The 24,640-nt window shown below is 59.9% G+C and overlaps 4 protein-coding genes and 5 non-coding genes across 11 annotated transcripts; 2 read left to right on the forward strand and 7 right to left on the reverse strand.

Annotated features, from left to right (window-relative positions):
* Nucleotides 1-251: 251 nt before the first annotated feature.
* Nucleotides 252-12,857, forward strand: SURF4 (surfeit 4). Its single transcript, XM_023242992.2, has 6 exons — nucleotides 252-440; nucleotides 7,499-7,685; nucleotides 8,374-8,450; nucleotides 9,051-9,094; nucleotides 9,604-9,790; nucleotides 10,477-12,857. The coding sequence occupies exons 1-6, from the start codon at nucleotides 393-395 to the stop codon at nucleotides 10,741-10,743; spliced, it is 810 nt and encodes a 269-aa protein (XP_023098760.1). The 5' UTR covers nucleotides 252-392; the 3' UTR covers nucleotides 10,744-12,857.
* Nucleotides 12,713-17,350, reverse strand: SURF2 (surfeit 2). 2 transcript variants are annotated; one of them, XR_002148636.3, is made up of 7 exons: nucleotides 17,215-17,350; nucleotides 16,975-17,129; nucleotides 16,198-16,301; nucleotides 14,074-14,262; nucleotides 13,726-13,892; nucleotides 13,121-13,311; nucleotides 12,713-13,017 (listed from the first exon to the last, which is right to left on the reverse strand). XR_002148636.3 is itself a non-coding variant. In XM_006939624.5 (6 exons), exons 1-6 carry the CDS (start codon nucleotides 17,290-17,292, stop codon nucleotides 13,231-13,233), a joined length of 774 nt encoding a protein of 257 aa, XP_006939686.4. In that variant the 5' UTR covers nucleotides 17,293-17,350; the 3' UTR covers nucleotides 12,713-13,230. The 2 variants fall into 2 exon arrangements, 1 of the variants encoding a protein (XP_006939686.4); XM_006939624.5 differs by having other exon boundaries at nucleotides 12,713-13,311.
* SURF1 (SURF1 cytochrome c oxidase assembly factor) lies at nucleotides 17,276-20,964 on the forward strand. 2 transcript variants are annotated; one of them, XM_006939625.4, is made up of 9 exons: nucleotides 17,276-17,470; nucleotides 17,562-17,613; nucleotides 18,424-18,575; nucleotides 18,912-18,994; nucleotides 19,484-19,675; nucleotides 19,947-20,019; nucleotides 20,135-20,297; nucleotides 20,612-20,693; nucleotides 20,785-20,964. In XM_006939625.4, the coding sequence occupies exons 1-9, from the start codon at nucleotides 17,291-17,293 to the stop codon at nucleotides 20,852-20,854; spliced, it is 1,047 nt and encodes a 348-aa protein (XP_006939687.3). In that variant the 5' UTR covers nucleotides 17,276-17,290; the 3' UTR covers nucleotides 20,855-20,964. The 2 variants fall into 2 exon arrangements, with proteins under 2 accessions (XP_006939687.3, XP_019672314.2); XM_019816755.3 differs by having other exon boundaries at nucleotides 18,442-18,575.
* A 224-nt stretch (nucleotides 20,965-21,188) lies between these two features.
* RPL7A (ribosomal protein L7a) lies at nucleotides 21,189-24,629 on the reverse strand. The gene is made up of 8 exons (XM_003996041.6): nucleotides 24,507-24,629; nucleotides 23,791-23,911; nucleotides 23,242-23,391; nucleotides 22,617-22,757; nucleotides 22,327-22,406; nucleotides 21,906-22,036; nucleotides 21,552-21,621; nucleotides 21,189-21,363 (listed from the first exon to the last, which is right to left on the reverse strand). The coding sequence occupies exons 1-8, from the start codon at nucleotides 24,507-24,509 to the stop codon at nucleotides 21,259-21,261; spliced, it is 801 nt and encodes a 266-aa protein (XP_003996090.1). The 5' UTR covers nucleotides 24,510-24,629; the 3' UTR covers nucleotides 21,189-21,258.
* LOC111557656 lies at nucleotides 21,714-21,780 on the reverse strand. The gene has a single exon (XR_002737891.1). It is a non-coding gene; the product is annotated as a small nucleolar RNA SNORD36 (small nucleolar RNA).
* On the reverse strand, nucleotides 22,104-22,175 carry LOC111557654. Its single transcript, XR_002737889.1, has one exon. It is a non-coding gene; the product is annotated as a small nucleolar RNA SNORD36 (small nucleolar RNA).
* LOC111557655 lies at nucleotides 22,491-22,565 on the reverse strand. Its single transcript, XR_002737890.1, has one exon. It is a non-coding gene; the product is annotated as a small nucleolar RNA SNORD36 (small nucleolar RNA).
* Nucleotides 23,474-23,548, reverse strand: LOC111557657. The gene has a single exon (XR_002737892.1). It is a non-coding gene; the product is annotated as a small nucleolar RNA SNORD24 (small nucleolar RNA).
* Nucleotides 24,056-24,129, reverse strand: LOC111557659. The gene has a single exon (XR_002737893.1). It is a non-coding gene; the product is annotated as a small nucleolar RNA SNORD24 (small nucleolar RNA).
* Nucleotides 24,630-24,640: the final 11 nt, after the last annotated feature.

The following is a 24,640-nucleotide window of genomic DNA, read 5'->3' on the forward strand; positions in this document are numbered from 1 at the left end:
GGGCGGGGCCTGAGAACGTGGCGGGCGGGGCCTGAGAGCGCGGCGGGCGGGGCCGGGCGGGGCTGCCCGGGCCGGGGCGCGGCGGGCGAGGCCCCAGCGCGGTGGGCGGGGCTGCCGGCGCCAGAACGCGGCGGGCGGAGCCTGGAGCGCGGCGGACGGGGCGGCGGCGGGCGGCGGGCGGCGCGCGGCCCCTTTAAGGCGCGGCCGGGGCGGGCCCGCCGGCGCGGCCCCTTTAAGGCTTGGCCTACGTGGCAGCCGCTGGAGCCGCGGACGAGGAGCGAGGCCGGCCGCCGGGCACTTCCTGTGGAGGCCGCAGCGGGCGCGGGCGCCGACGGGCCGAGCGCCGAGCGAGCGAGCGAGGGAGCGAGCGAGCCGAGCCTCCCGCCGCCGCCATGGGCCAGAACGACCTGATGGGCACGGCCGAGGACTTCGCCGACCAGGTGCGGCCTGCGGCCCGACCGGGCCTCCTGCCCCGGCCCCGAGGCCCCTCCCGCGCGTCCCCTCCGACTCCCCCTCCGGGCCTCGGCCCCGAGCCCTCTGCGCTCCCAGAGTCGGGCCCCCGGCCCCCGAGGGCCGCCCCTGGGTCTGCGCCGCGTCCTCACCCCTCCCGAGCCCGCCGGAGAATCGCGCCCCCTCCCCCAACCGGGGCATTCCTCTCCGGGGCTCGTCGCCTTCCCGACCCGGGGCTCCCCGAAACCCGGCCTGCCCTTGTCGCCGCCTCCCCGCCAGGGCTCCGGGTGGGTTCTCGGGCCCGTGCTTCGGCACCCAGGTCGTGAGCCGCCCCCCTCCCCCCCCCCCCAGCCTGGCCGGCCCCAGGAGGTGAGGGGTGTGCGGGGCTGCCTCGCCCGGTCCCGAGAAGGGAGCCCGAGGCCTGGGGGCTGGGGGGCGCTGCGGGTTTGGGCCGAGTCTGGCTACTGGGGAGCGTTCTCTCGAATCGAACTGTTGGGGTGGTCCCTGCACTCTTCTCCTTTCACTGGCACCCTTAGGGGGCGGGGTGGGGAGCTGTGATCCTGAACGGGGGGGTTGGTCAGAAAGGAGGCCTGGGGGTCTTCCCAGAGGAAAGGGGGCGCCCTGGTATGTACCCCAACTACGGAAAGCAACCGCACTTTCTTCTGTTACTATTTCCCAGATGTGTTGGACTCATGGGGTCCCTTTGACCCTCCCAGCATTTTCCCTCCCTGTTTGGACTCTGCCCTGGGACTGAATTGAATGGGTATCTATCAGTACACAAACCTGGGAGGAGGGGAAGCCTATCTTCCTGGGTTTTTTTTTTTTTTTTTTTTCTTCCCCGAGTGTACAGGTGGCATTCTGAGCACCGGGGAAGCTCTTGAAACAGGCAGTTGACACAGACCAGATGGACAGAATCAGATCCTAGAAAGGGGAAAGGACGGAGCTTCCTGGCGATTTTCATCGAGCTTTGATTATTGAGTGTACCTTTTAGCTGTGCAAGTGTCCCGTTACGTCTACAGATGAGCAGCCTTATCCCTGCAGGCAGAGCCATGTCTGGCCCACTGGCCATTTCTTTCCCTTGTGCACTTAACGGGTTTGTGGTTTTTGCCAGACTTAAAAGTAGCGAGGTTACATTTTTTATTTTTATGGGGGTGGTATTGAGTAACGAAACTCTGAAGTTTGGGTTTATTGGAAGGCTTGTAAGCGTTTGTGTGAGTTAGGAACACAAATGCGTGTGTTCTGATCCGGCATGGGCGAGCTCGATCTTCCCTTGTTCCCCTTGAGGGGTGCCGTCTGTAGTGTGGTCTGGTAGCGGGGTTTCCATCGCACCACTCTCCTGTGAGCTGGTATTTGAGAACCAGCTTGGGGGGTGGGGGTGGGGAAAGCGTGTCCATTTGAAAAAATAGTTTTTGCTAAGGTCGTGATTTTGTGTTTAAAGACCTTTTAAAAATCGTATCCTTCATAAACACAATTCATATCAAAAGCTCTCAAGAACCACGTAGGCCTTCCCTGTCCATTTTTCAATGGTTTTAGTGACCCGATTGCATTTCCCCAAGTAGCAACTCCCTGAGAAGATGGCTCCTTTGAGCCACGGGGACCGTGAGAGCTCTGCACACTCACTCTTCAGTCCGGAGAAGCCTGATTTTGCAAGTGCATTTCATAACCAAATCTAGATAAAATGTCTCTAACCAAGCTGGTGCCAACTATCAAACGATCAACTTTCCTACAGAAAAAAAAAAAAAAAGCTCAAAATCTCTATGTGTAATCTTTTCTTCTTTTTCTCCCTGCATTTTGTTTAAATCAAAGAAGCAGGATCTTGGAACCTGAAAGGCCCTTCAGGCAGACACACAGTCTGGCTGCACCTAAGTTACTGGTGGGAAAGATGGCCTGCTGGGGCTTCTGGACTGGCCTGGGGCACAGCCCCGGGGGGAACCCCAGACTCTGACCTCAAAGCTAGTGCCACATACTACGAGCTTCCGAGGCCTGGTGTTCTTCGGGCACAAATGGAGGGGAAAGGGCCTGCCTGCATCACAGTCGAACACCCAAAGGGGCCCAGGGCTGCGTCTTGTCAGGCAGTGTGGGCTCCTGCTGTCAGTCTGTCAGGGCCAGGGCCCACCTTGGTGGTGGCAGCGGATGTCAGAAGACCCCTCCACGCCCTTTGTGGGTGACTCAGAGGGCAGCGGCCCTCATGCTCTCCAAAACCAAAGTCAGGAGCGTCTTCTGCCCGGGCAGGCTTGGCGCGGGAGGACGTGGGCAGAGTAGAGGGTGCAGAGCCCAAGTGACGGCTTCCCGTGGATAGTAATCTGGCCAGGCTGGGGTGCCGCTTCAACATTTATCCACACGGTATTCAGGCAAAGCTGCCAATAATAAAGGTGCTGGAGTCCAGGCTTTTAAAATGAAAACGATCTCACTTGAAGGGCGTGGGGGAATATTGTCAAAGTCACTGATCAGTAACACGACAGACCCTGTCTTCAGAAAACGAAAGCAAAACTCAAGTGACAGGTGTTAACCAGGAAATCTAGGTTGCTGGAGTGGGACCTGTAAAGCCTGCGTGTCCCCCAGTAGTTATGATAAGAGACGCTAACTCTGGGCCAGGTCCTCCACGCTTAGTACTGTGTTACCCTCTGGACCGCGTGAGGCTGGCCACAGTGCCTCTGTCTTCAGGTGTGGAGAGGGCGGTCTCGCATGGAGGGAGGTAGGCTGAAGTTCTGAGTCCACATCTTGGTACCAAAGGCTGGGCTCCTCGCCTCCTGGCTGTCCTGCAGCCTCCCCTTGAGGCCCGCAGAGGTCAGAGCACAGGGTCAGCTGTCCCCTTCGTTCTGACTGGCCGGCTCATCCGGAGCGACATCTCTGGCATCGGGCTCCTTGCCCCTGGCGGCCAGGAGGCCAGGCGCTTAGAGAAAACGCTGAGCGTGCCCTCTGCAGGAGCTAGGCATTCGGAAGCCATCTGAGACCAGGTCAGGAGGGGCCAGAGACCAACGAACTCAGCAATCCAAAATTACGTCCGGGTCCTGAAGCCGGTGCTCGCTGCCCTTCGGCAGAGCGTGATTGCAAGCACATCTGCACCAGTAAATGGGAATATTAGCACCTACTGGGTCCGGCCTGACGGCTCATCTGTCACCAGGGTGACAGGTAAGCTGCATGGGGCCTTGCTGTCCCCTGTGGCCTTTGGGGTTTTTCCCTGTCTTTTGGCATGATGGAGCCATCCTGGGAGCCTGTGCCCAGGAGCTCCCCTGGGCCGCTGGTCCAGCGTTGGGTAGCTCGGATGGCCCGACAGAACGTGAGTGGGCACACCTGCTCCCCGGGTGTTAGGGCTCTGGATTAACCGTGTGTGGACGGCCATTGGGTATGAGTGGGGCTCTCGTAACAGTGATGGGTTCTGAGCACCATTTTCCCGTTCCTCTGCTCTGTGTCCCCCTCCCTGCCGGGGCTTCCTGCCTTGCGCCATCAGGAGTGAGGAGAGAAGGCAAAGAGCGTTCTTTCCTGCTGGCCCTGAGAAGAGCCGTCCCGCCTCTTCCGGGGAGCGGGGTGGAGACATGGGGGGCACTGGTCAGCAAGGCTTCTGGAAAGTGAGGCACAGCTGTGTTTGCCTCCATGGGATTGGTTGCTACTCTCCTATGGTTAGGCTCTTAGTCACGTGGATTTCTGGTACGGAAGCCAGGCCATCTCCAGGACCAGTCGACGCTTGTTCCTGTACTCGGAGGCGCAGCGTGAACCCACACAGCAGTGCCCCGGGAGACCTGCCGGGGGAGTTCTGGGGTCATGGTGAATGCCCATGTGTGAGTCATCGAACTCTTGCTCTGGCCCTGACTCAGCCTGATGTGAGGGAGGCCGTCTGGCCACAAGTTCTAATCTTCTGGGATGTGGAGGCTTGAAGTGGCCCTTGAGAAGGGCAGCCCCAGTCCCTGCGACCAGATGGTCTCACGCCCTTTTTTGCCTTCTCGGAGTTCCCACCCAAGAATTGCAGACAGCTTTGCTCAAGTCCCTTCTGTCCTCAGTACTCAGAGAAAGTAGCTTTTCTGTGTCGTGTGAGAGCTGCAGGTGGCTGTGTGACATGATCACTGTATTCTCAGAGTTAGGTTTCTTAAACCCCCTCTAAAATCAAAATCCTAGCCCTTCGTAAATAAATCCCAACTTTCCGTATTTCATAAGTCACCCAGGTCCCGTCATCGCTTGTGAACCGCACCCTGCTTGACGGTGAGCTTCTTGGAGGTTCCAGTGAAAAGCCTGCCCCACGCAGGCTAACCGTCCTCTCCTGTGGCCTGGCCTGCCCCTGCTTGCTGCCCGCTTCCGGCTTTCCCTCCACGATTCTGTCCCAGGCGTGGCCGCCGTGGGTCTCTGTGTCCCCACCGGGCAGCACCCAGCCCCCGGCCCGCAGGACCCGTTGCGCAAGCACGGGACAGGGGACTGCTCCCGGGCCCCCGCGTGCTGCCGGATGCCTGCTTCAGGTCCCCAGTCGCCTGACGGGGGTTCAGTGGCCGAGTCTGAACCGCCGTAACCAGCACGCATTCGGAGAGTCCGAGTAAAGTGGGGTCTGGCCTCGTGTTGAAACAGTTGTTTTTCTTTCCTGTTGAGTCCAAACAGGTGCTTATTAGAGGCTGGCTGGTTTAAAGAGGTTCTGGAGCAGCCTGGCTTGCAAACTACAGCCGACCCGTAGCCCGAACCACATCCAATTTGGAAATAACCTGAATTTTGGCTCCCCCCCCACCCCCCCGAAGCACAGAGCTGTCTGTCTCCTCAGCCTGTCTCACGGGGAAGGGAGAGTCTCCCTGTTGCTCTTTAATCCTCTTGACCCAGACACTCAAATTAGGCGTACAGACTCATCACGGAAGCTCTTAAACACTGCCTGTGTCTCTTGGGCCGGGCTGTGGAGCAGAGCGTGTGTTAAGCGGGGTGCTTCGTGGGTGAGGAGGCTTAGAATGAAGGCCAAGGGCCCGGGCTTGTTTGCTCCTCACTGGTGAGCACAGCAGGCAGCTTTCAGCTCCAGTTTGGAGGCGGGTCAGGACGTGTCCCATGTCTGTCTGCCCCTGCCTTTTGGGGTCAGCCTCCCCCAGAGTTGCGCCGCGGCCCCAGTCGTGTCCCTGTGGATTAGACTAGGAACGACTCAACCGCTGACCCCGCTGGGGCTCACGACAGCAGTTGGGCCATGAGGCAGAAGCAGCAGGGCCAGTGGTCAGCTGTCCCTCTACCTCCCGGTCTGACGCGGGGGGGTGTGTACCCCGAGTGGACAGACATCCTGTGTATGCTTTACAGAGACTCCAAAATTTGTAGGGGCATTAAGGTTCTTTCCCCTTCCCTTTTCTCCTCCGCTTATTCAAGTTGGAACGAACCTTAGACCCACCTGGTTCATTGTCCAGGCGTCGGTCTCTCCCTGTGACCTCTGCCCCCACTTCGGTGAGGGTCAAGGGCTGAGCAGGCGTGTGCAGAATCGCCACCTTGGAGCTCAGTCGAGCTCGGGAGATTTGGAGAGAAAGGACACCTGGCTTATAAGGGCTTTCTCCCCGCTCTCCCTCCCTCCCTCCCTCCCACGAGTGCCCGGCTGCCATGACCCAGCGGAGGGGAGGCGAGGCGAGGCGAGGCGAGGCGAGGCTTCTCTGCTGACTGAGCCCAAGCCGACAAACTGGAGGTTGATCTCAACAGCCAGAGGCTCGTGACTTGCGGCTGAGAGCATCAGCTGTTTCTAGGACTTGAAAGCAACTTTTCAAAAACGCCAATAATTAACAGACTCTTCAGACACACCTTAGCTGGTCCCAGTAAGGTTTCGCCAGCCCTGAGAGGGGCAGTGATGTTCATTTGACTGTCCCTTTGCGGGGGCCAGGCCCACAGGTGCCCTTTAGACTCGGCTGCCTGCCTCGTCACTCCTGTGGGCGGACTTCCTGGAGAGCCTGCCCTTACCGTGTGCTGCAGGGGTTCCTTCCCTTTGCATTTAGCTTGGATGGTGGGAAAGAGAAAGTGGCTGCAGGGCACCCGAGTGACATTTGTGTCTCCACCCGATATATGTTTCATAACCACGCCGTCGTTAACGGCACACTTTGCACGGAGCAGGAGGAAGTTCTAAATGTGCTTTCTCTCCCTTTGGTGTTCACCAGTGATTTTCCGAACTGGACTCTTCACTGCTGTTGAGACCGTTGTGCGTCCATTTGTTAGCATGTCTTTGTAAAAGACTCCAGAGCCTTCTAGCCATTAGCCACACCAGTTCCATGTGTGTGCTCACCGCTGCCCACCCCACCCTCTCCAGTCCAGGGCTCTGGGAGGGACTGGGGGTGCGCGCACGGCTGCCAGAGCCTGGCCTCTTCTCTCGCTGCTCGGAGGTTTGGGATAAGCGTAGACACATGAACTTAGCGCTGGTCTACCGTGAGGCCCTCCAGGCCTGGGACCCTGGCTGTCCCCTAAGTGGACTGTCCTCTCAAGAGCGTGCTCAGCCCTCTTCCATCTAGAGTGGGTCTGAGCGCCATCGGGGGTGTTGGGAGGCCAAGGCTTAGCCGCGTGTGACCGTGCGTGACTGGCAGGCCAAGCCTCAGCGGGCTGTCTCAGGTCCGTGCAGCTCTCAGGGAGCCCCTTTCCCCTGTGGGGTGCAGTCTGCCCACTTGTGAAACGAGAGGGTCTCGAGGGAGTGGGCGCGGTTCTGTGGCAGTGTCTGGAGGCATTTTTGGCCGTCACAGCTGGAGGGGGGCTGCCGATGACGTCTGGTGGGTAGAGGCCAGGGGTGCCACGCGCCCCCCTTTGGTGCCGGTCGGCCTAGGATAAAGACGACTCAGTGCAAATGCCGGGGCGCACGGGAGGGGAGACCGTGGGTGAGCCGGCCGGGCCTCCTCGGGGTGATCCTGATCCGCCAGGGCCCTCGCCCGAGCGTCCGCGCGGTGTGTCTTGCGTTGGCCCCTCGTTGGGTGACCGTAGTTGGCGCCTACGCGCCTGTGCTGACAGGGCGGAGGCTGTCGCCCTGGGGGTCCGAGCCTGACGGGACGGGTGGGCGCAGAGACACACAGGGCAGCGGGGGGAGCGGCCCTGAGGGTCCCGCAGCCCTCAGCCGGGTCTCTGTGGCCCGCAGTTCCTCCGGGTCACGAAGCAGTACCTGCCCCACGTGGCGCGCCTCTGCCTGATCAGCACGTTCCTGGAGGACGGCGTCCGCATGTGGTTCCAGTGGGGCGAGCAGCGTGACTACATCGACACGACGTGGGGCTGCGGCTACGCGCTGGCCTCCGCCTTTGTGCTCCTCAACCTGCTGGGACAGCTGAGTGAGTGGCCCTGATACGCGCTGGCTTACCTTGTGGGCGGGGACGGCAGGTCACTCGAGGGGCTCCCGGGCCGGCGTTGCCGGCCCTTTCCCCCTCCCTGGCGGGTGGGCCGGGCCTGGGCGTTGGTTCTGTGGGCCTTCGGGTGGGTACTGTGCTCACTGAAGACCGATGACACGGGCCCCGCTCTAAGCGCCTGGACCGGGACGCGGGGGAGACTGGGTGACCCGGGTGGGCCGGAGGGGAGCCAGAGCAGGGGAAACGCAGGGTGTCGGAAAGGATGAATCGGAGGCCGGATTCACGTGGGCCGCAGATCTTCTGCTCCCCGGCCGCTGTCTGCTGGCGGCAGCCCCCCTCCCTGTACATTTTGGGGCCGGAAAGGGGCCTGCACTTCTCAGTCCGTCCTGTAGCTCCCACGGCAGTTTCCACGGCACCACCTGCTCCGGAAAATGGCCCATTCCCTGGAGCAAGGGATCCGTTTTCTAGAACGGTATCTTCGATAAGTAAGGTCCCGTTGACTCGTGTGTGGTCCGCGTCTACGATGAATTCTCCCAGGAGTTGCTCTTTTCTCGGGGCGCGTGGCTGGGCCACCAACCGCGCAGGGCTCAGGTGAGGGCGCCAGGTGCCGTGGCGGCGGCCCTCGCCCGGAACTCGCCCGCGGCCCCCTGAGCCTGGCCCTTCTCCTTTCCAGCCGGCTGCATCCTGGTGTTGAGCAGGAACTTCGTGCAGTACGCCTGCTTTGGGCTCTTTGGAATCATAGCGCTGCAGGTACGCGGGGCTGGGTCTCTTCTCTTCCTTGCCGTGCTTGGGGCATAGCTTCCGCAAAGGCGTCTCTGAGGATGCGGCTTCACCCCCTTGTGTCTCTGCCTGGGTCTCCTTTTCTTTCCTGAGAAAACACTGGATTTTCCCGAGTGCAGGCTCAGGAGAGCTGGAGAGGATGGGGCCCCTGAAAAGGTGCCAAGCTCTGGGCGCCCGCCTCTTTGCCACCTTCCCGAGTTTCCTCTGATGGGGACAAATGACAGGGTTGGCTGCAGCCAGGACACTGACTTATCGTTTTACCTCGTGAACACCCAGCTGGCCAGATGAGCTGTGTGCACCTGGACCAGAGCTCCCGGGCGCCGTGCCGGCACCTTGCGGGCTGGGTGCTCCCAGGGAACGGTGCTCGTTACGCGGGCCCGGGCTGGTCAGCACACCTCGAGAAATGCTGAGCCTGTGGTTGAACTCGGAGCTGTCCTGGGCTCCTAAACCGTCCCGTGCACCTTACGTTTACGCTTCTGTGGGAGAGATTGCCTACTGCTGTTCTCTAGAAGTCCCAGTGCATTTGGAAACGTGAGACTCAAGTTTCTGTCTCTTGTCTGTTCCCTTCAGACGATCGCCTACAGCATCCTGTGGGACTTGAAGTTTTTGATGAGGTACGTGCGCTCCACATGCTTGCTTTTCATGTCTGTCGACTCAGTAACTAGCAGTCGGGAGTGAACTTCTTGGGGTCCAAGCACTTGGAGTCTGTAGGAGGTGTTGGCAGAGGCTCCCTCCCCCAACAACCCTCCCACCCACACCCCGGGACACAGGTGAGAATGAAGCTGTCCCTCCCAACCCCCTGTTCATGAGGGAGGGAAGGAGGGCCGGAATGGCAGCACTTGCTCACAGGGACCCAGCTGGTCAACAGCAGGGCCAAAGCCGGGCCGGGTTCCGAGTGTGTTCAGGTTAATGTCACTGTTGGGTGGAACAGACCCGTCTGTCTTCAGCCGTGGAGCGGCTGTGAGTCCTGTGGACTCACACCCAGCCGGTCCGGCACGGTTTAGAGAGAGGGACCTAAGGGCCCTCCCTTCCTGTGCTCCCTCCGAGGTCTCCCGACCTGCTCTGACGGGTGTGCGTAGTGCCTGCCGAGCCCCGGCAACTCAGCTGGCGTTTCTGTCCTCAGGAATCTGGCCCTGGGAGGAGGCCTGTTGCTGCTCCTGGCGGAATCCCGTTCCGAAGGGAAGAGCATGTTCGCAGGCGTCCCCACCATGCGTGAGAGCTCTCCCAAACAGTACATGCAGCTCGGAGGCAGGGTTCTGCTGGTCTTGATGTTCATGACCCTCCTTCACTTTGATGCCAGCTTCTTCTCGGTAAGCGCTCCTGCCTGCGTACGTGGACCTGGGCTCCTGTCCTTCAGAAAGGGCCCCGACCTCTCTTCCCCGCCTGTGCACGGAGCCTAGTCCAGGGGCTCTTGGAAGGAGTCGGCTTAAAGGAGGCAAACGTCGGATCCTACTAAAAGGAGTAAACACCCAGCAAGCTCTTAGGGGCCCGGAGCTGACAAAGGAAGTCCAGAGTCTCCCTGACCTCACTGGAGGTCCTGGTGTCCTGTGTGCCGGCCTCCAGGCAGTCCACCCGGGCTCTTTGCAGACCCTTGGTTCTTTAGCTGCCCACTGCTCGTACCTTTATCGCGTGCTGTGTGCACGCCGGGTGTCTCGTCCCCGGGAGCTTTACGATGCCCGTCTTTAGAGCTGGCTGGGCGCCCTGGCTGGGAAAAGCTCCCAGGAGGGGCACCTGGCGCCATGGGAGGGGGGAGCCCGCTCCTAAGAAGTAGCGGGGACTACCTGGATGGCTTGGGGGCCCGCAGGCCGGGGCCTGAGTGTGTCCTGGTAAATTGCAGCCTGTTCGCTGAAGCCCCTGGCGCCTCCCTCTTTATTTCTCACTTGAATGCACACCCCTCTGTGACGTCACCTGGACACATACCGCAGTGACAAGGGCAGTTGGAGTATCTCTTCTTCCTCACCTTTTTTTTTTTTTTCTTACCTTCTAACCTATGCAGATTCTCCAGAACATCGTGGGCACAGCTCTGATGATTTTAGTGGCCATTGGTTTTAAAACCAAGCTGGCTGCTTTGACTCTTGTCGTCTGGCTGTTTGCCATCAACGTGTATTTCAACGCCTTCTGGACCATTCCTGTCTATAAGCCCATGCATGACTTCCTGAAGTACGATTTCTTCCAGACCATGTCGGTGATCGGAGGCCTGCTCCTTGTGGTGGCCCTGGGCCCCGGGGGCGTCTCCATGGACGAGAAGAAGAAAGAGTGGTAACAGACCCCTTCCCTGCCTGGCTAGGACCCGCGGCCATCGAGGACTGGTTCGGGGTGGATTCGACCAGAATGCCAGCATTTACGTGTCCTCTTTCCTTCCCTCCCTTGGTAAAGGCACAGATGTTTTGAGAATTTATTTGCAGACACCTGAAATTTGGCGGCTAAGTCTGCTCTGGACCCACAGCCTAGTACCTGACCACTGGGGCGGGCTGGCTGGGCACGGCGCCTCCCTCCCCCAGGCACGGCCTCGGCTTCCCACGAGCAGCTTGCTGGGCTGTGGCCTCAGTTCCCGTTTTTGTTTCTGTTTTGTGGGTGGGGGGCCTTCAAGCTGTACTGTGAGCAGATACATTTGTGTATCCTTCAAAGCGGTCTCCCTCTTACTGTTTTTTAAGTTTACGTTTTTAGCTAAAACTAAATGATTAGGGATGGCCCAGCCCAACATCACACAGTCAACGTCCTGGGCGTAAGCCTCGCCCACGGCTCCGAGTTGTCCCCGTGCCGCATCGTAACGCTCGCAGGGACAACAACGGCATTTGGACCCAAACCCAAAGAACGAAGTGGTGCCAGAGGGGCCACTGAGGCTGCCGTTCACTCGGCACAAAACCGGCTCCGATTGGTGCAGCTCGTTGGGTAGGGTAATCCCCCGGGAGCCTCGGTGGCTCAGGGCGGGAACGGCGGGGCTAGAAGTCCCCAGGTGCACCTGGAGCCTATGGGGACCCTCGCCCCGACCCTGGCCTGGCCACATGTCTGTGCGCTGACTCCCGTGAGGGGCGTGGGAGGAGCAGCAGCCTCGTGGGGCAGGGCAGCGACGAAGCGGGCTCTCAGACCAGTTACCTCACTCCCGGTCTTCACACCGAGCCTGGGCTGCCGCTGTGGGCTCGTGTGGGCTCCCAGGGGCTCCCACGGGCTCTGACCTGGCCAAGCGCCCCGCCCGCCTCTCCTTCGGCTGGAGGGACTTTTCCCAAGCTGCGCAGCCGTGACTTACCACTTTCTCAAGGCTGTTGCTTGCTCAGATTTGTCTTTGCTACGCTGAATGCAGCCCAAATTACTTTTTACGATTTGTGATGCCTTACCGATTGGATCTTAATCCTGTATTTAAAGTTTTCTAACATTGCCTTACACTGCGTTTCTCTTCTTGGGGGTGCACGCGCCTGTTGGCTCTTCTCCACTCGTCTGTGTTGTAGCGATTGCCACGAGGGGAGAGTTGGACTCGTCTGTGCCTCCCCCAGTCCTCCCCCAGACCCTTGGGGGTGGGGGGGGGGTGGCAGGCTGACCAAGCTAGAACGAGGACTGCCTGAAGCTGGTCTCTTTTTTCCTGGTTCATGGCTAGATGTGCAAGCCTGAGGGCATCCCTAGGGATGCCGGGGCCAGTCCTGAGCCAGGATCCACATTTACCAGCCAGACCAGAGCCAGCGTGGGGCAGGAAAGCTGCCCTGCTTTTGCCTCCCAGTGCTCCTAGAGCCTTACTTGGCTCTGCGGCCTGGACCCGCCAGACCTGACGGGAGCGATGGCACCCCTCTCAACACCCCACCTCGTGCCCACGCCTCAGCCCCAAATGGTCCCAACCCCCCCCCCCATTTGCAAACGCCTCCGGCCTTGGAAAAGCAACAGATGGAGAGGGCTTTTCTACTTGGCCACCCGGATGCTCGCCGCACGGGGTGGTTTCTGACGCCGTGCGTCCACCTCGGGGCCACCTCTCCGTCCACCCCCTTTCCCGTCAGCACAGCACCACAGTCCCATCAGATGACACTCAGCCACGTCCGTCCCTCCGGGACACCTTTGACAGTTCCAACACCTCTGTTGGTTTGCAGGAACGGTCTGACCCCAGGAGGCCAAGGGGTGCGGTCAGAGGGCACCCTCAATGCTGGAGGAGGTTGCTCGGGCCTCCCCTGGCCCTCGGTGGGCTCGTGCGTGGGACAGGGGTAGATGCCTTTGCAGGAAGGAGAGAAAAATACCATCTACCAGTTGGCTTCGGCAAAACCATTTCTGACAATTTTTTGGCTTTATGTGGGAAATAGGTATAAATCTCATTTTATGCTGTATTTTATATCTTAGTTGTGTTTGGAAACGTTTTGATTTTTGGAAACATCAAAATAAATAACGGCATTTGTTGTACACGGCGTGATCCTCTGGTGTTGTCCAGCTGGGGTGGGGCCTGATCAGGCCTCTCCTCGGATGCCCAGCGAGCCAGCCGAACCCTCTAGGCTTTGCCGAGGCCCGCTGAGAAGCCACGTCCAGAGAGAATGCTTCCCTCGGGGTCCCTGGGGGCTGCTTCCTGGGGATGGGCAAGGTGGCCCTGATGCCAGTGGCACAGACTCCCAGCCCCAGCCCCGGGGACAGCATACGTGAGCGCATGGAGAGGACCCTGAGACACCCACCCCGTCGGCTGGGAGGGCGCACAGCAGGCGGCTTGAAGAGGACCCGGGCTCGAGGGCCTGAAGGACTCTGGAAAAGCTTCCCACGCATGCTTTTCTCCGGCAGCCGTTTATTAACCTGACTGTTTAAAATTGCTGAAGCTCTTGGGTTTACGGGGGTGACGTCTGAACTTCTTCGCTGAGCCCAACTGCCTCTGGAACACGAACACGGAGCTCCGGTTAGTGAGCCATCCCTGTCCTCTCGGAGGGGCGCCCCCGAGTCAGGCCAGCTGTCCACCCGTGGCTTCCCTGAAATGCCACCCCCGCCCCCCGCCCCCAGCCTCCAGAGAGCTCTGGACCTCCTGTAGGCCCGAGGGTGACGGAACCTTGGCCATGGCCTAACGAGGCCCTCCCGCGGGTCCCCTGCAGCGTGCACTCCAGAGTCCCCTCGGACGGGCTGCAGAGCCCAGCGTCCGTGCGGCAGCCCCTGGCCCCGTCAGGCCAGAGCAGCCTCGGCTTCTAGTTTACTCCGGAAACGTTAGCTTGGCATTTTATCTGCCACAGAAAGGTTCTTTAAACAGATTTTGTGAGGAAACGGAGAACCGTCGGCAGGGGAAGCTGCCACCCACCTTCCGGCGCTTGAGGACCGGCTCCTGGTCCCCTCGCGTCTCTTCTCCGCCCCCAGGGCCCGTCTCTGTCAGGCCCCTTGGCCTCTCGTCCTCCCCCTCGGTCAGAAAGTCCTCAGTGCCGTCCCCGTGTTCAGTCCCTCCCGGGTCCTTTCTGGTGAACACCTCGGCTGAGAGGGACGGAGGGATGGGCAGTTTTAGGTCCGGGTCACCGTCCGCGCGGGGCTGAGGGGGCGCAGCCGGGGCTGAGGGCCCGAGCACACGACGTGGGAGGGAAGGAGGCTGGAGCCTGCTGGCTGCAGGCTCAGGACACACTGGACGTCCGGGGGCAGGGGGGCCGGTCCCACTCACGCGGGTACAGGTCTGTCATGCTGTCATCACTGTCACTTGCAGCTGCGCCGTCCTCACCGGACGAAGGTTCCCAGAAGGCTTCTCCCCGGCGAGGCGGCCCGGCGCCGTCCACCTGGTCCTCCTTCCTCCTCCTCCTGTGCAGGAGGCAGGCGGCCACGTACTCCGTGCCCTGCTTCTGACACCTTTCATCTGGGAGATGGGCCGGCACGCCATGTCTGCCCCCCTGTCCTCCGGAGCAGACACCAGCTCCACCGGGCCCCCAAACCCCCCCCCCCCCCCGTCTGCCGGGTAAAATGTGGTGGCGGGAGGTGCCCTGGCTCAGCTCCTACCAGGAGAGGAGAGGAGGGAGGCCGGTGGGGGTGCGGGCGAGGCGTGAGCAGGCGCAGAGCTGTGCCGGGCCCCAGCCTGGGCGAGAGCGGGAGCTTGGCCGCTGCTGACCCTGCCCGGAGCGGGGGGGGGGGGGGGGGCGCGAGGAGGCCTCCACACCATCTTGTGTACAGAGGCCTTGGGGAGGCCGGACGCCCGGCGTGGCGGACACAGACCAAACCCCGATGAGGAGCGGGGTGGCACCAAGGGGCCTGGCTGTTGAAGGTGGCCCTCTGTGGGCGGCGCTCTCCTGTCTCAGGGAGGAGGGGGAGGGGACCGGGCCCTGGCCTCTGATGTCCCCCACCGCCAGGCTCTTCTCTCTTGCCTCATCTCTGCCACTCGCTCTGTGGCCCCACACGGCCTCGGGGCCAGCGGACCCCAGGACCCCACACCTGGAGTCCCCTCTCAGAACCCCCGGCCAGATTCCCCGGCTGCCGGGCTCTGGCTCCTCTCGGCCGCTGGTCCCGTGAGCCACACGCTCCAGCATCAGGATGACTCTCTTACTGGGGAAAACCCAGTCCCTCCCTTCCCATCCACACCCAGCAGCCCCCAGGCTCTGTGCCAACGTGGGACCCTTCACGGGTCCTTCACTTTTGCCCGTGGGCGAAGACTGGGCCTCGTTTCTTCTTGGGGAAACACAGCCTTCAGAGTTCTCCCCCTCATCTTGCCTCTCTCTCCATACCCAGACCCACTGGCTCTGCCCCACCTGGCCCTCTCTTCCCCGTGGGGCTCCCGCCGGCTCTGTCCCCACCTTCCCTTCAGGAGCATCTGAGAAGCGTCTACCATTTCCTCCTCGACACCTCTGTCCCGACACCACCCCGCCTGCTTCTCCCCCTCCTGGGGCTCTTCCTTGCTCAGGCCTGGCCCCATCCCCTCTTCTGTGGCTCTGTGGACGCAAACGCCACTCAGTGTCAGTGGCGTGCATCATCTGAGCACTGGCCCGTGTCTTCAACAGCCACCTCCCCTGACACACGTTGAAGAGAATGCTTCATTTCCCCACAAGGCCTGTGACTCAGATGCCACTCTCGTAAGCACCCCAGTTCTCGAGCCAGGACTCCGGGAGTCACAGCTGACTTCTTCCTCTCCCTCACCTACTGATTCTACCCACAGAACAGCTGCAATCTGTCCACATCTTCCCTGCCAGCACCTGCAGCCCCGGCCACCGTCACCTTCAGCTGGCTGCACAGCCGCCAAGGGTCCCCTGCTCCACTCCTTCCCACCCTCAAGAGCCACAGTGACCCTGACGCACACAGCGACTGCCAGTCCCTGCTTCAGTCCTTTGTGGCCTCCAAGACCCCCTGTGGTCTTGTCCCACCTACCTTGCTGACCCCGACCCCATCTTGCGTGGTGTCACAGTGGCCGTCCTTCAGGACCTCCCACGACCAAGTGTTTTTCTGCCTCTAACCTTGCCAGAATCCTTCCTCTAACGGGAGCACTCTTGCCTCTACTCGCTATGTCCCTAAAGTCTCAGCCCAGAAACCCCGCCTCCCCAGGGCCTCCGCATTAGGCAGGCCTCCTGGCGGCCCTCGGCACAAGACCGCCACAGCACTCACAGTTACATCGGAGCCCACTGTCTGCTTTATCGCAGTCTCCGCCACCACCCCTCCCCTGGGCCGGGCCGGGTGCACCACCAGCTACTGCCAAAAGGTGACTGAGACACCACTTCTGCCTTCGAGGGCACTGGTCCTGGAGAAAAGCAGGCATGCACCCGAAATACTTGTAAACTGAGGCAGGCTGCGTCTGCCCACGGCTACTTACATTCACGCAGAGCTCTCTGGTACCGCTGGCCCTGGGTGTGCCTCAGCACATGCTCGGGGACCTTGTTGATGTGCCGCAGGGTGAGTCTGCAGAACAGCTGGTGCCTAGGGGACAGGCAAACGTGGGCTGGCAGGGATGTTCACAAGGGTCTGGACCAGTGGCTCTCCAACCACGGCTGCATCTTGGAGTCATTCCCAGAGTCTGGCAAGGAAGTCTCCGAAGCAGACTGGGCATCAAGACTCTTAAAGGCTGGAGAACAATTCCACTCCGCAACTGGGGTGGAGAACCAGTGACCCGGAGGGAACGTGACCTCTCGGTGTTTACCTGGAACACACCTGGTCATCAGCATCCGCTCCCGCACACGGGAATGCAAGTGAAGACCTGGCTTGGCAAAGTCCTAGATGAACGGGAGCATCCCCCGGCCCCCTCCCTTCAACTAGTGCTGTCAACCGTACACGTTCAGCTACACCAAAGTTCTCCTTAAATACGTGGAACTCACCGCATTCAGAGCCTTAGGTGACAAGCCTCAGCTTCACAAAAAGCAAACACGCACCACGGAGAGGGGGCTCACCGGGGAGCTCTAGCCTGCAACCCGGCTGTCCAGTCTCCTAACATCTACCTACGAAGGACGGCGCCAAGCCCTCGAGGAGCGCGCAGCCAGCGGGGAGGGGCCGGGGTTCCGAATCCACCTCGCGGCAGCGGCCAGACTCAGCGCCGGGACCTGGCCCCACTCGGGGCCCCTCCCGCAGTACCCGGCCTGCGCCCCCTCCCACGTACGGGTTCTTGGTGCTGGGCACGATGTGCGGCTCGAACTCCGCGTAATCGAAGGCCGGAGAGGCGCTGACCAGCCGCCGGTACTTCTTGCCGCGGGTGTAGACCTGGAGCTCGGGCAGACGGCAGGGCAACTCGTGGCCGGTGAGAGCGCATTTCACCTGCGGGGCGGAGGGCGGACGAGAGGGTCAGGGGGTGCGGGGGCCGCCCGAGCAGGTCCACACCTCCTCCTCCGGCCCCGCGGACCTTAGCGGCGCCGGGCTCCAGCCGCAGACTCGGGTGTTCGCGGAGGAAGGCGAGCACTTCAGCCGACGGCTCGCTCATGGCTCGGCCGCCCTCGGAGCTGGAAGCCGGCGCCGCTCGCACCACGTGGGCCGGGGGCGGGGCTCGGCGGCGCCCCGGAAGCAGACGCCTCTCGTCCCGGAAGCGCCGGCGGGGCGGGGAGATGGCGGCGGCGGCGGCGGCGCGGTGGCTGGGGTTTCGCGCTGCGCGGCCGGTGCCGGTGAGCGGGGCGCGGGGCGGGCACGTGTCGGGCGGGCTGGGGGACCCGGACCCGGCCTGGGCCGGCTCAGCCAGCTCCTCGGTCTCCGTAGGCCCCGGCGCGCGCCGTCCGGAGGAGCGTCCTTGCGGTCCCCCTGCGCCCAGGTGAGGACTCGTCCGGGTGTGACCTGGGCACCTGGGAACAGACGCCCCGCTTTGTAAGCGGGGGGCGGCCGCAGGCACTGAGAGGAGCTTCGAGCTGCCGCCCGAACGCGGGCGTGCCTCTCAGCCGAGGTGGCCCGCGGGCCGGCCCCTCTCGTACTCCCGAGTCACGCCCGGCCGGGGACGGTCCGCCACTTCCCAGCGCCTCAGCGGGCTGAGGGGGGGCCATCCCAAGATTGAAACCGGGTGGCCGGGGCCCTAGACGACAGCACAGCCACGGCGTGCGGGTTGCGCGTGCACGTCCCGCAGGGTAGCGTGCTGCGTGTAAGAAGGAAGGGTGCTGTAGAACCCTTGCTCCAGGCCTGTTTTTTTTTACCGTCCGCGACGCCCGAGGTGCCCTCATTTGATGAGGCTCACGCTCTGACCGCTGAATTACACTTTCCCTGTACGTGGTTCCATCTTTAAGTTCACGAGCAGTGAACGAGAAGCTGTTGGGAGTGCTCTTGGGAGCCCCTTTCCCGAGTTGGTCGCGCTTCCCTCTCTGCATAGCGGGTGCATCTTAATGCGACGGAGTACGCGGCAGACTATTCTTGTGTAAAAGGCGGGAGATGGTTACACGAAGTACCCAGGGTCGGGGTTGGTGGCAAAGGCAGGACTAAGCCCTAGGTCTTGCTTATGCAGTCGGTGAACATCCAGGGAGCGTGCCCGGTGGCCACAGGCTGGTCTGTTCACTCTGGGGCAGTAGTGCTCGTGTCTCCTTGAGGAATAGGCTGCTCCAGGTCTATTTGCCGGGGGCTTCTGACCCCACGCCAGGGTTGGAAACCTTCCTAGGGTTGGCCTGGAGCCCAAGCAGGTGTGGTAGTTCTGCAGCTGAGGCACCTGCCACCAAAGCGGAGGATGACTCCTTTCTCCAGTGGTTCCTGCTTCTCATTCCTGCGACTGCCTTTGGCCTGGGGACCTGGCAGGTAAATACTGGCTTTGGCGCTGATGGCTCTAGCTTTTTTTTTTTTTTTTCTTTTTAATGTTTATTTTCGAGAGAGAGAGAGAGAGAGAGAGAGAGAGCGAGTGCGCGCGTGCGCGAGCACGCAGGGAGGGGTAGAGAGGGAGGGAAACGCAGGATTCGAAGCAGGCTCCAGGCTTTGAGCTGTCAGCAGAGTCGGACACGGGGCTCAGTCCCATGAAACGTGAGAGCATGACCTGAGCCGAAGTCAGATGGTTAACCGACTGAGCTACCCAGGCGCCCATGGTGGCTCTGAGCTTTTGCCCTTGTTGCCATCTGCTTGGGTGTGCTGTTTCCACAGGTCCAGCGTCGAAAGTGGAAGCTGAAGCTCATAGCAGAGCTCGAGTCTAGAGTTATGGCTGAGCCCATCCCTCTGCCAGCAGAGTGAGTGTGTGGCTGCCCGCCTGGGACCGGTCTCCCTCAAGGTTGGCAGCGGGGCCTGGCTGCTTCCGCTTGCTGTCCTGACCCTCAGACGGGAGCCCTCGAGATGAGCTGTCCTAATGAGCTTCCTGACCACCGTTGGGGAGTGGCGTGACAGATTTAGAAAGAGATCTGCGACTTGGGGTTTCACCTTTTTTTCCAGGCCCATCGTACCTGTGGGGGCACAGTGCTGATGGGCTCCCTGGAGCAGCAATTCTTACCTGGTGGGTGGGGGTGGTGTGCCCTCATGTTGTCTTGACAGGAGAGCAGAATCTTGAAAAAGCATCCTAAGTGATTCTGTCGTCTCTACCCCTCATTTTGACCCACTGTCCTGGAGGGACAAGAGCTAGTTTAGGGGAGCCAACGTGTGCCCTATTTGTGACGCGCAGGGCTCACAGGCTTTGACTTCCCGCCCAATCTTGTTGGGCTTCACTTCTCCCCACTGCTGTGTAGCCCAATGGAACTGAAGAACCTGGAGTACAGGCCAGTGAAGGTCAGGGGGCACTTTGACCACTCCAAGGAGCTGTACATGATGCCTCGGACGATGGTGGACCCGGCCCGGGAGGCCCGGGAGGCCGGCCGCCTCTCTTCCTCGCCAGAGAGCGGGGCCTACGTCATCACCCCCTTCCACTGCACAGAGCTGGGGTGAGTAGGACCGACAGGTCAGAACTCGGGTTGTGGGAGAGGGTCATTCACTGCTTGGATGTTGCAGGAGGAGGCCCAAGGGAGGAAGCGGAGATGGATAGCCAGGGGCCCTGGATATCGGTCTTCAGAGTTGGTGTTCTGCCAGTCAGGACAGGGTGGACAGAGGCAGGCCTTCCCAGGGCACACCTGCTCCTTGTTCTCCCGGAGACTACCAGCGTTAACCTTTGTCCAAAAATCCTTCTCCGCCTGAGAGCATACTTTGTTACTTCAGAATCACCATCCTGGTAAATAGAGGATTTGTCCCCAGGAAGAAAGTGAATCCGGATACACGGCCGAAAGGCCAGGTAAGGGGCAAGAACCCTCCTTTTTTTGTGAGCAGGGCTCACAGGGCTCCTTTTTTTGTGAGCAGGGCTCCTTAACCACAGGCCTTAAGGAGGAATCTCACATTTTCCTTTCTAGATCGAGGGAGAAGTGGACCTAGTTGGGATGGTGAGGCTGACAGAAACCAGGAAGCCCTTTGTCCCTGAGAACAATCCAGAAAGAAATCACTGGCATTACCGGGACCTGGAGGCCATGGCCAGGCTCACAGGCGCAGACCCCATTTTCATTGATGCTGACTTCAGTACGTTGTGATCAACCCACCCTAGAAGATCGAGTAGCTTTTTTTGTAAATACCCCATTCTACCTTCCTTTTAGCCCTGGAAATTTTCTAGTTGTTTCCTGTTAGTTACATCGTAGTATCCGTTGGGAGAAAGGGGAATATCTTTCTGGAGAGAGGCAACCCAGGGTTGGTTACAGGTGAAAGGTATGTACTGAACTTTTGGCCGTGCAAAAATCTAAAAAGCTCTGCAAGGTTTCAAGGAAACAGCTGGCCAAGCCGCTGTAGGGAGAAGCTGGCGGCATAGCTACTGTGGATTGAGTCCGTTATCTCTGCAGAGAGCACCGTCCCCGGGGGACCCATTGGAGGGCAAACCCGAGTCACTCTGAGGAACGAGCACATGCAATACATCATCACCTGGTGAGTCCCCGATACGATGTCACATGGTGAGTCCGGATCTCTAGTCCCCCCCCCCCTTCAGAACCCTGACTGTTCATCTTTTTGACCCAAGGTATGGACTCTGTGCAGCTACGTCATACCTGTGGTTTAAGAAATTCCTACGTCGGACTTCTGGTGTGTGAGACTAGCAGATGTAGCCCTTCCCCTAAATTATCAGGAAGCGGCTGATTTCTGGAGATGTTTTCATGTGGGATCAGCAACTATGGGCGTAAATAAATCTCTGTGCTACGTACGCTCTGTACCGTATCCGTCATTCTACCTGGGCCACTTATAACTGGATGATCGTAAAGTCTAGGCTTGGGCCTGATATGTGACCCAGCAGTCTTAAGGCTGCTTTTTCCAAATGATCAACGTACAACCTGGACAGCAGGTTTAACTCTACCCTACAACAAATAAGGACCTTGCCACCACCCCGAACGTGTGTTAAGACGACAAAAAATTGCAGTCCACCCCAAATGCCAACGGGCCCGGGCTGAGAAAGAGCCTTTTATTTACTTTTATATACAGAAAAGTCACCTGTGCCCACTCAGCCCAGTTTGGTGGCCAGTTCTTTAGCCTTTGCCTTTTCCAGCTTGGCGATGCGAGCCACCGACTTTGGACCCAGGACGTTGCCTCCCCAGTGGCGGCGGATCTGCAATGACAGGAGAGGCAGTTGGCGTGGGCTGTCGTCGTCAGGCTCTCAGAGCCATGCTGGGTCGTGCTGTCTTCTCCTTGGCCCTCCAAGTCCTTTGCCCAGTAGGACTGCTCTGGAGGAGCTGGCCAGTCCCCCGGAGACAGGCCTGACTTACCCCAAACGTTTTGTGTCCTGCTGCTGCTTACCTCATCGTATCTGTCGTTGTAATTGGTTCTGACAGCTTCCACCAGCTTAGCCAGAGCTCCTTTGTCTTCCCTGAAAAGGCGGGAGGGACAAGGGGGTCATCAGCATGTTCCCTTTCCGGAAAACCGGAATAACTTCCTTTCTGTAGCCCCAAACACAAGGCCTTTGCCTCAGACACAACACGACCACACGGCTTATTCAGGTGAAGAAATTCGTAACCATCATCGGCAAAGATTCAGATGAACGTGTTGCTTGGAGGTAGAACAAATTCCGAGAAGTGAATGAAACGTACTGGGGGAGGGGACTGCCTGACCTCTACTGACACCTGGGAGTTCGGGGGCCCCTTGCATACTTACGAGTTAACCTGTGTGAAGGCAACAGTGGTGCAGGTCTTCCTGTGGACCAGTCGCCCCAGCCTGGCCTTCCCCTTGATGATGCAGTAGGGAACCCCCATCTTACGACACAGGGCAGGCAGGAAGACAACCAGCTGGAAAACCGTATTAGCTTTAGAACGTATATTGGCCAAAAACAGTAATTTAGAAGCTAATTTAGCAACTGCTCAGGGTTAAAAAGCTCATGTTTTGCACTTCAAAGTTGAATTCAGTGAGAAATCCACATCATTGCAATGGCTATTGGTGGGATCCCTCATCAGTACTGTTTTCAACGGAAAGCAGTCACGTGCCTACTTGGGCCTCGAGCCAAACTCCAGCTTACTTTCAGTCTTCCCAGTACTGACATGAGGGCCCAATCTGACTTTTACCAACCAATCTGACACACCTCGATAGGATCCACATCGTGTGCGATCACCACCAGCTGAGCCTTCTTGTTTTCCACCAAGGTGGTGACAGTGTTAACCCCTGGAAGCACAAACAGTTTGCATGAGCAGTTCACAGGGACTGCCCAGGTCACAAAAGCAGCTCTACTATGGTACGCACCCAGCTGTGGCTCAGGGTTAAAAAGCTCGGATTCTGCTCTCCACGGTGTTTCCAGGTGAAGAAATTCATACATCACTGCCAACAGCCTGCCCCACCCCACCACTCACCCCCTTTAAGGAGGGGCCCACTCACCAGCTCGAAGGACAGGGGGCCTCTTAGTGGGGACATCCCCTTTGCCAGCAGCCTTCTTCTCAGCCCTGGCTAGCAATCTCTGCTTCTTCTCTTGCTTGGTCTCCGGCCTGTATTTGTGGGCCAGCTTGAGCAGCTGAGTGGCTGCAAGAATGACGTCAGTTTAGCCTCGCGTTTCAAGCTCTGCTCTTTGCTACCTACATGATGCTTTAAGTCACTGTCCGGAATACTATCATAGTGCAAATCTCAGACCACGGGGCGCCTGGGTGGCCCAGTCAAGTGTCAGACTCCTGATCCTGATCTCCAAGTTTGTGAGTTCAAGCCCTTAACAGGGCTCTGCGCTGATGGTGTGGAGCCTGCTTGGGATTCTGTCTCTCCTTCTCTCTGCCCCTCCCCTGCCTGTGCCACCAAGTGTGTGCGCTCAACAGAAATTAACTTAAAAAAAAAAAAAAAAAACTCAGACTATGCACGATCACTTCAGCTATGCCACCCTCGCGATCTAGAAACCAGACAAGATAACCTAGATTTTAGTAAGCCGGTTTCCTGCAAGTACCAGAACTCCTTAAAGACCTCAGTTCCAGTCCTAACTGCCCAGGAAACGTCTCCGTGCTGGTTTACACAAACTCACCTGTCTGGCGGTCCAAGGCCTGGGTGAACTGGTTAATTGCAGGAGGCACTTTGAGACGTTTATAGAGAATAGCCCTTTGCCGCTGCAGTCGGATGTAGCGGGGCCACTTGACAAAGCGCGTGAGGTCCCTTTTGGGCTGGATGTCCTGTCCTGAGAAGTTAAGGGCAACGATGTAAGTGAGGCTCAAACTCCCGGTCAAGTTCGTGCTTAGCGCCACTTGGGAGGGTGTAGGTGCATCAGCGATCTTGGTGGTTTAAAGCGTCATCACCAATTCTCGGATAGCAAATATTCTCTTACATCATCTGCACACAAACACCTATGATCACAGGGGGACTGGCGACGCTCCCCCATCCAACAAGCAGCCCAGCCGAATCCTAGCGGAGCTGACACACACTCGGGGGGAGGGACAACGAGGCCACGCACCCGGTGCCGGCGTACCCACATCCCAGCCAGGGGGGGGACCCCACACCCGCTGAAACCCATCAACGGGGCAGGAACACGACCCTCGCTCCGCTCAGCACACTTCCGCGCTCCCCTCTCCTTACTCACCGATGCCAAAGTTCTTGGGCCTTTTCTCAAACAGGGGGTTGACCACCTTCTTGGCCTCCTGCTTCTTCACAACAGCAGGGGCCGGGGCCACCTTCTTCCCCTTGGCCTTCTTCCCTTTCGGCTAGGCGAGAAGCGACACCCAGATCAACTCCGCGCTCCCGCACGCGCTGCTCTGAAGGCGCCCCGATCCCCGCCTACGAGCAGAGCCTGACCCCCCCAGGCCCAGGCCAAGGCAGCCCAGAGGCGAGCGCGGCGAGGGCCCGTATGCATCAGCGATCTTGGTGGTTAGGAGCGTCCCCACCATCACTCAGACGGCAAACACTCTTCACATCACTTGCACCACCCGGGCTGCCGCGCCCGCCGCGTCCCAGAACTACGCGCCCCGTCTCTAGGCGCCCGGCACACGGCAGCCTCCGCAAACAGCAGCGGTGGACTCGGAACCTCTCGCCCAAGGCCGCCGGGGGAGCCCCCAGGAGCTCGGCCCCGTCGCTCCGAGCCCCGCATTGCGGCGCCGCGCTCCGCGCCGGGGCCCTCCTCTCTCCACTCCCCGACCCAGCCGCCGGGATTCTACCCGGCCCAGTGCCACCCCGCCAGGCCCCGCGGGGCTCCCCTAGCGCTACGCGGTGGAGGGACCCCCGCACGGCCACGCCCCGAAGAGGATGGCAGTGGATAGAAGCCGGACCCAGCTCGACACCGAGAACCACCGGATCACTCACCATCTTGGAAGGCTGGAGGAGAGAGAAAGAAAAAGAGAATTGTGGGTAATATGTAGGCGACCTCGGAGATCGCGAGAATTGACGCCTGAGCGGGATTTCGGACTTAAAGCCACAGGACCTATCTCGCCCGCTTC

The sequence above is a fragment of the Felis catus genome, chromosome D4 (assembly GCF_018350175.1).
Source record: "Felis catus isolate Fca126 chromosome D4, F.catus_Fca126_mat1.0, whole genome shotgun sequence".
NCBI lineage: Eukaryota > Metazoa > Chordata > Mammalia > Carnivora > Felidae > Felis > Felis catus.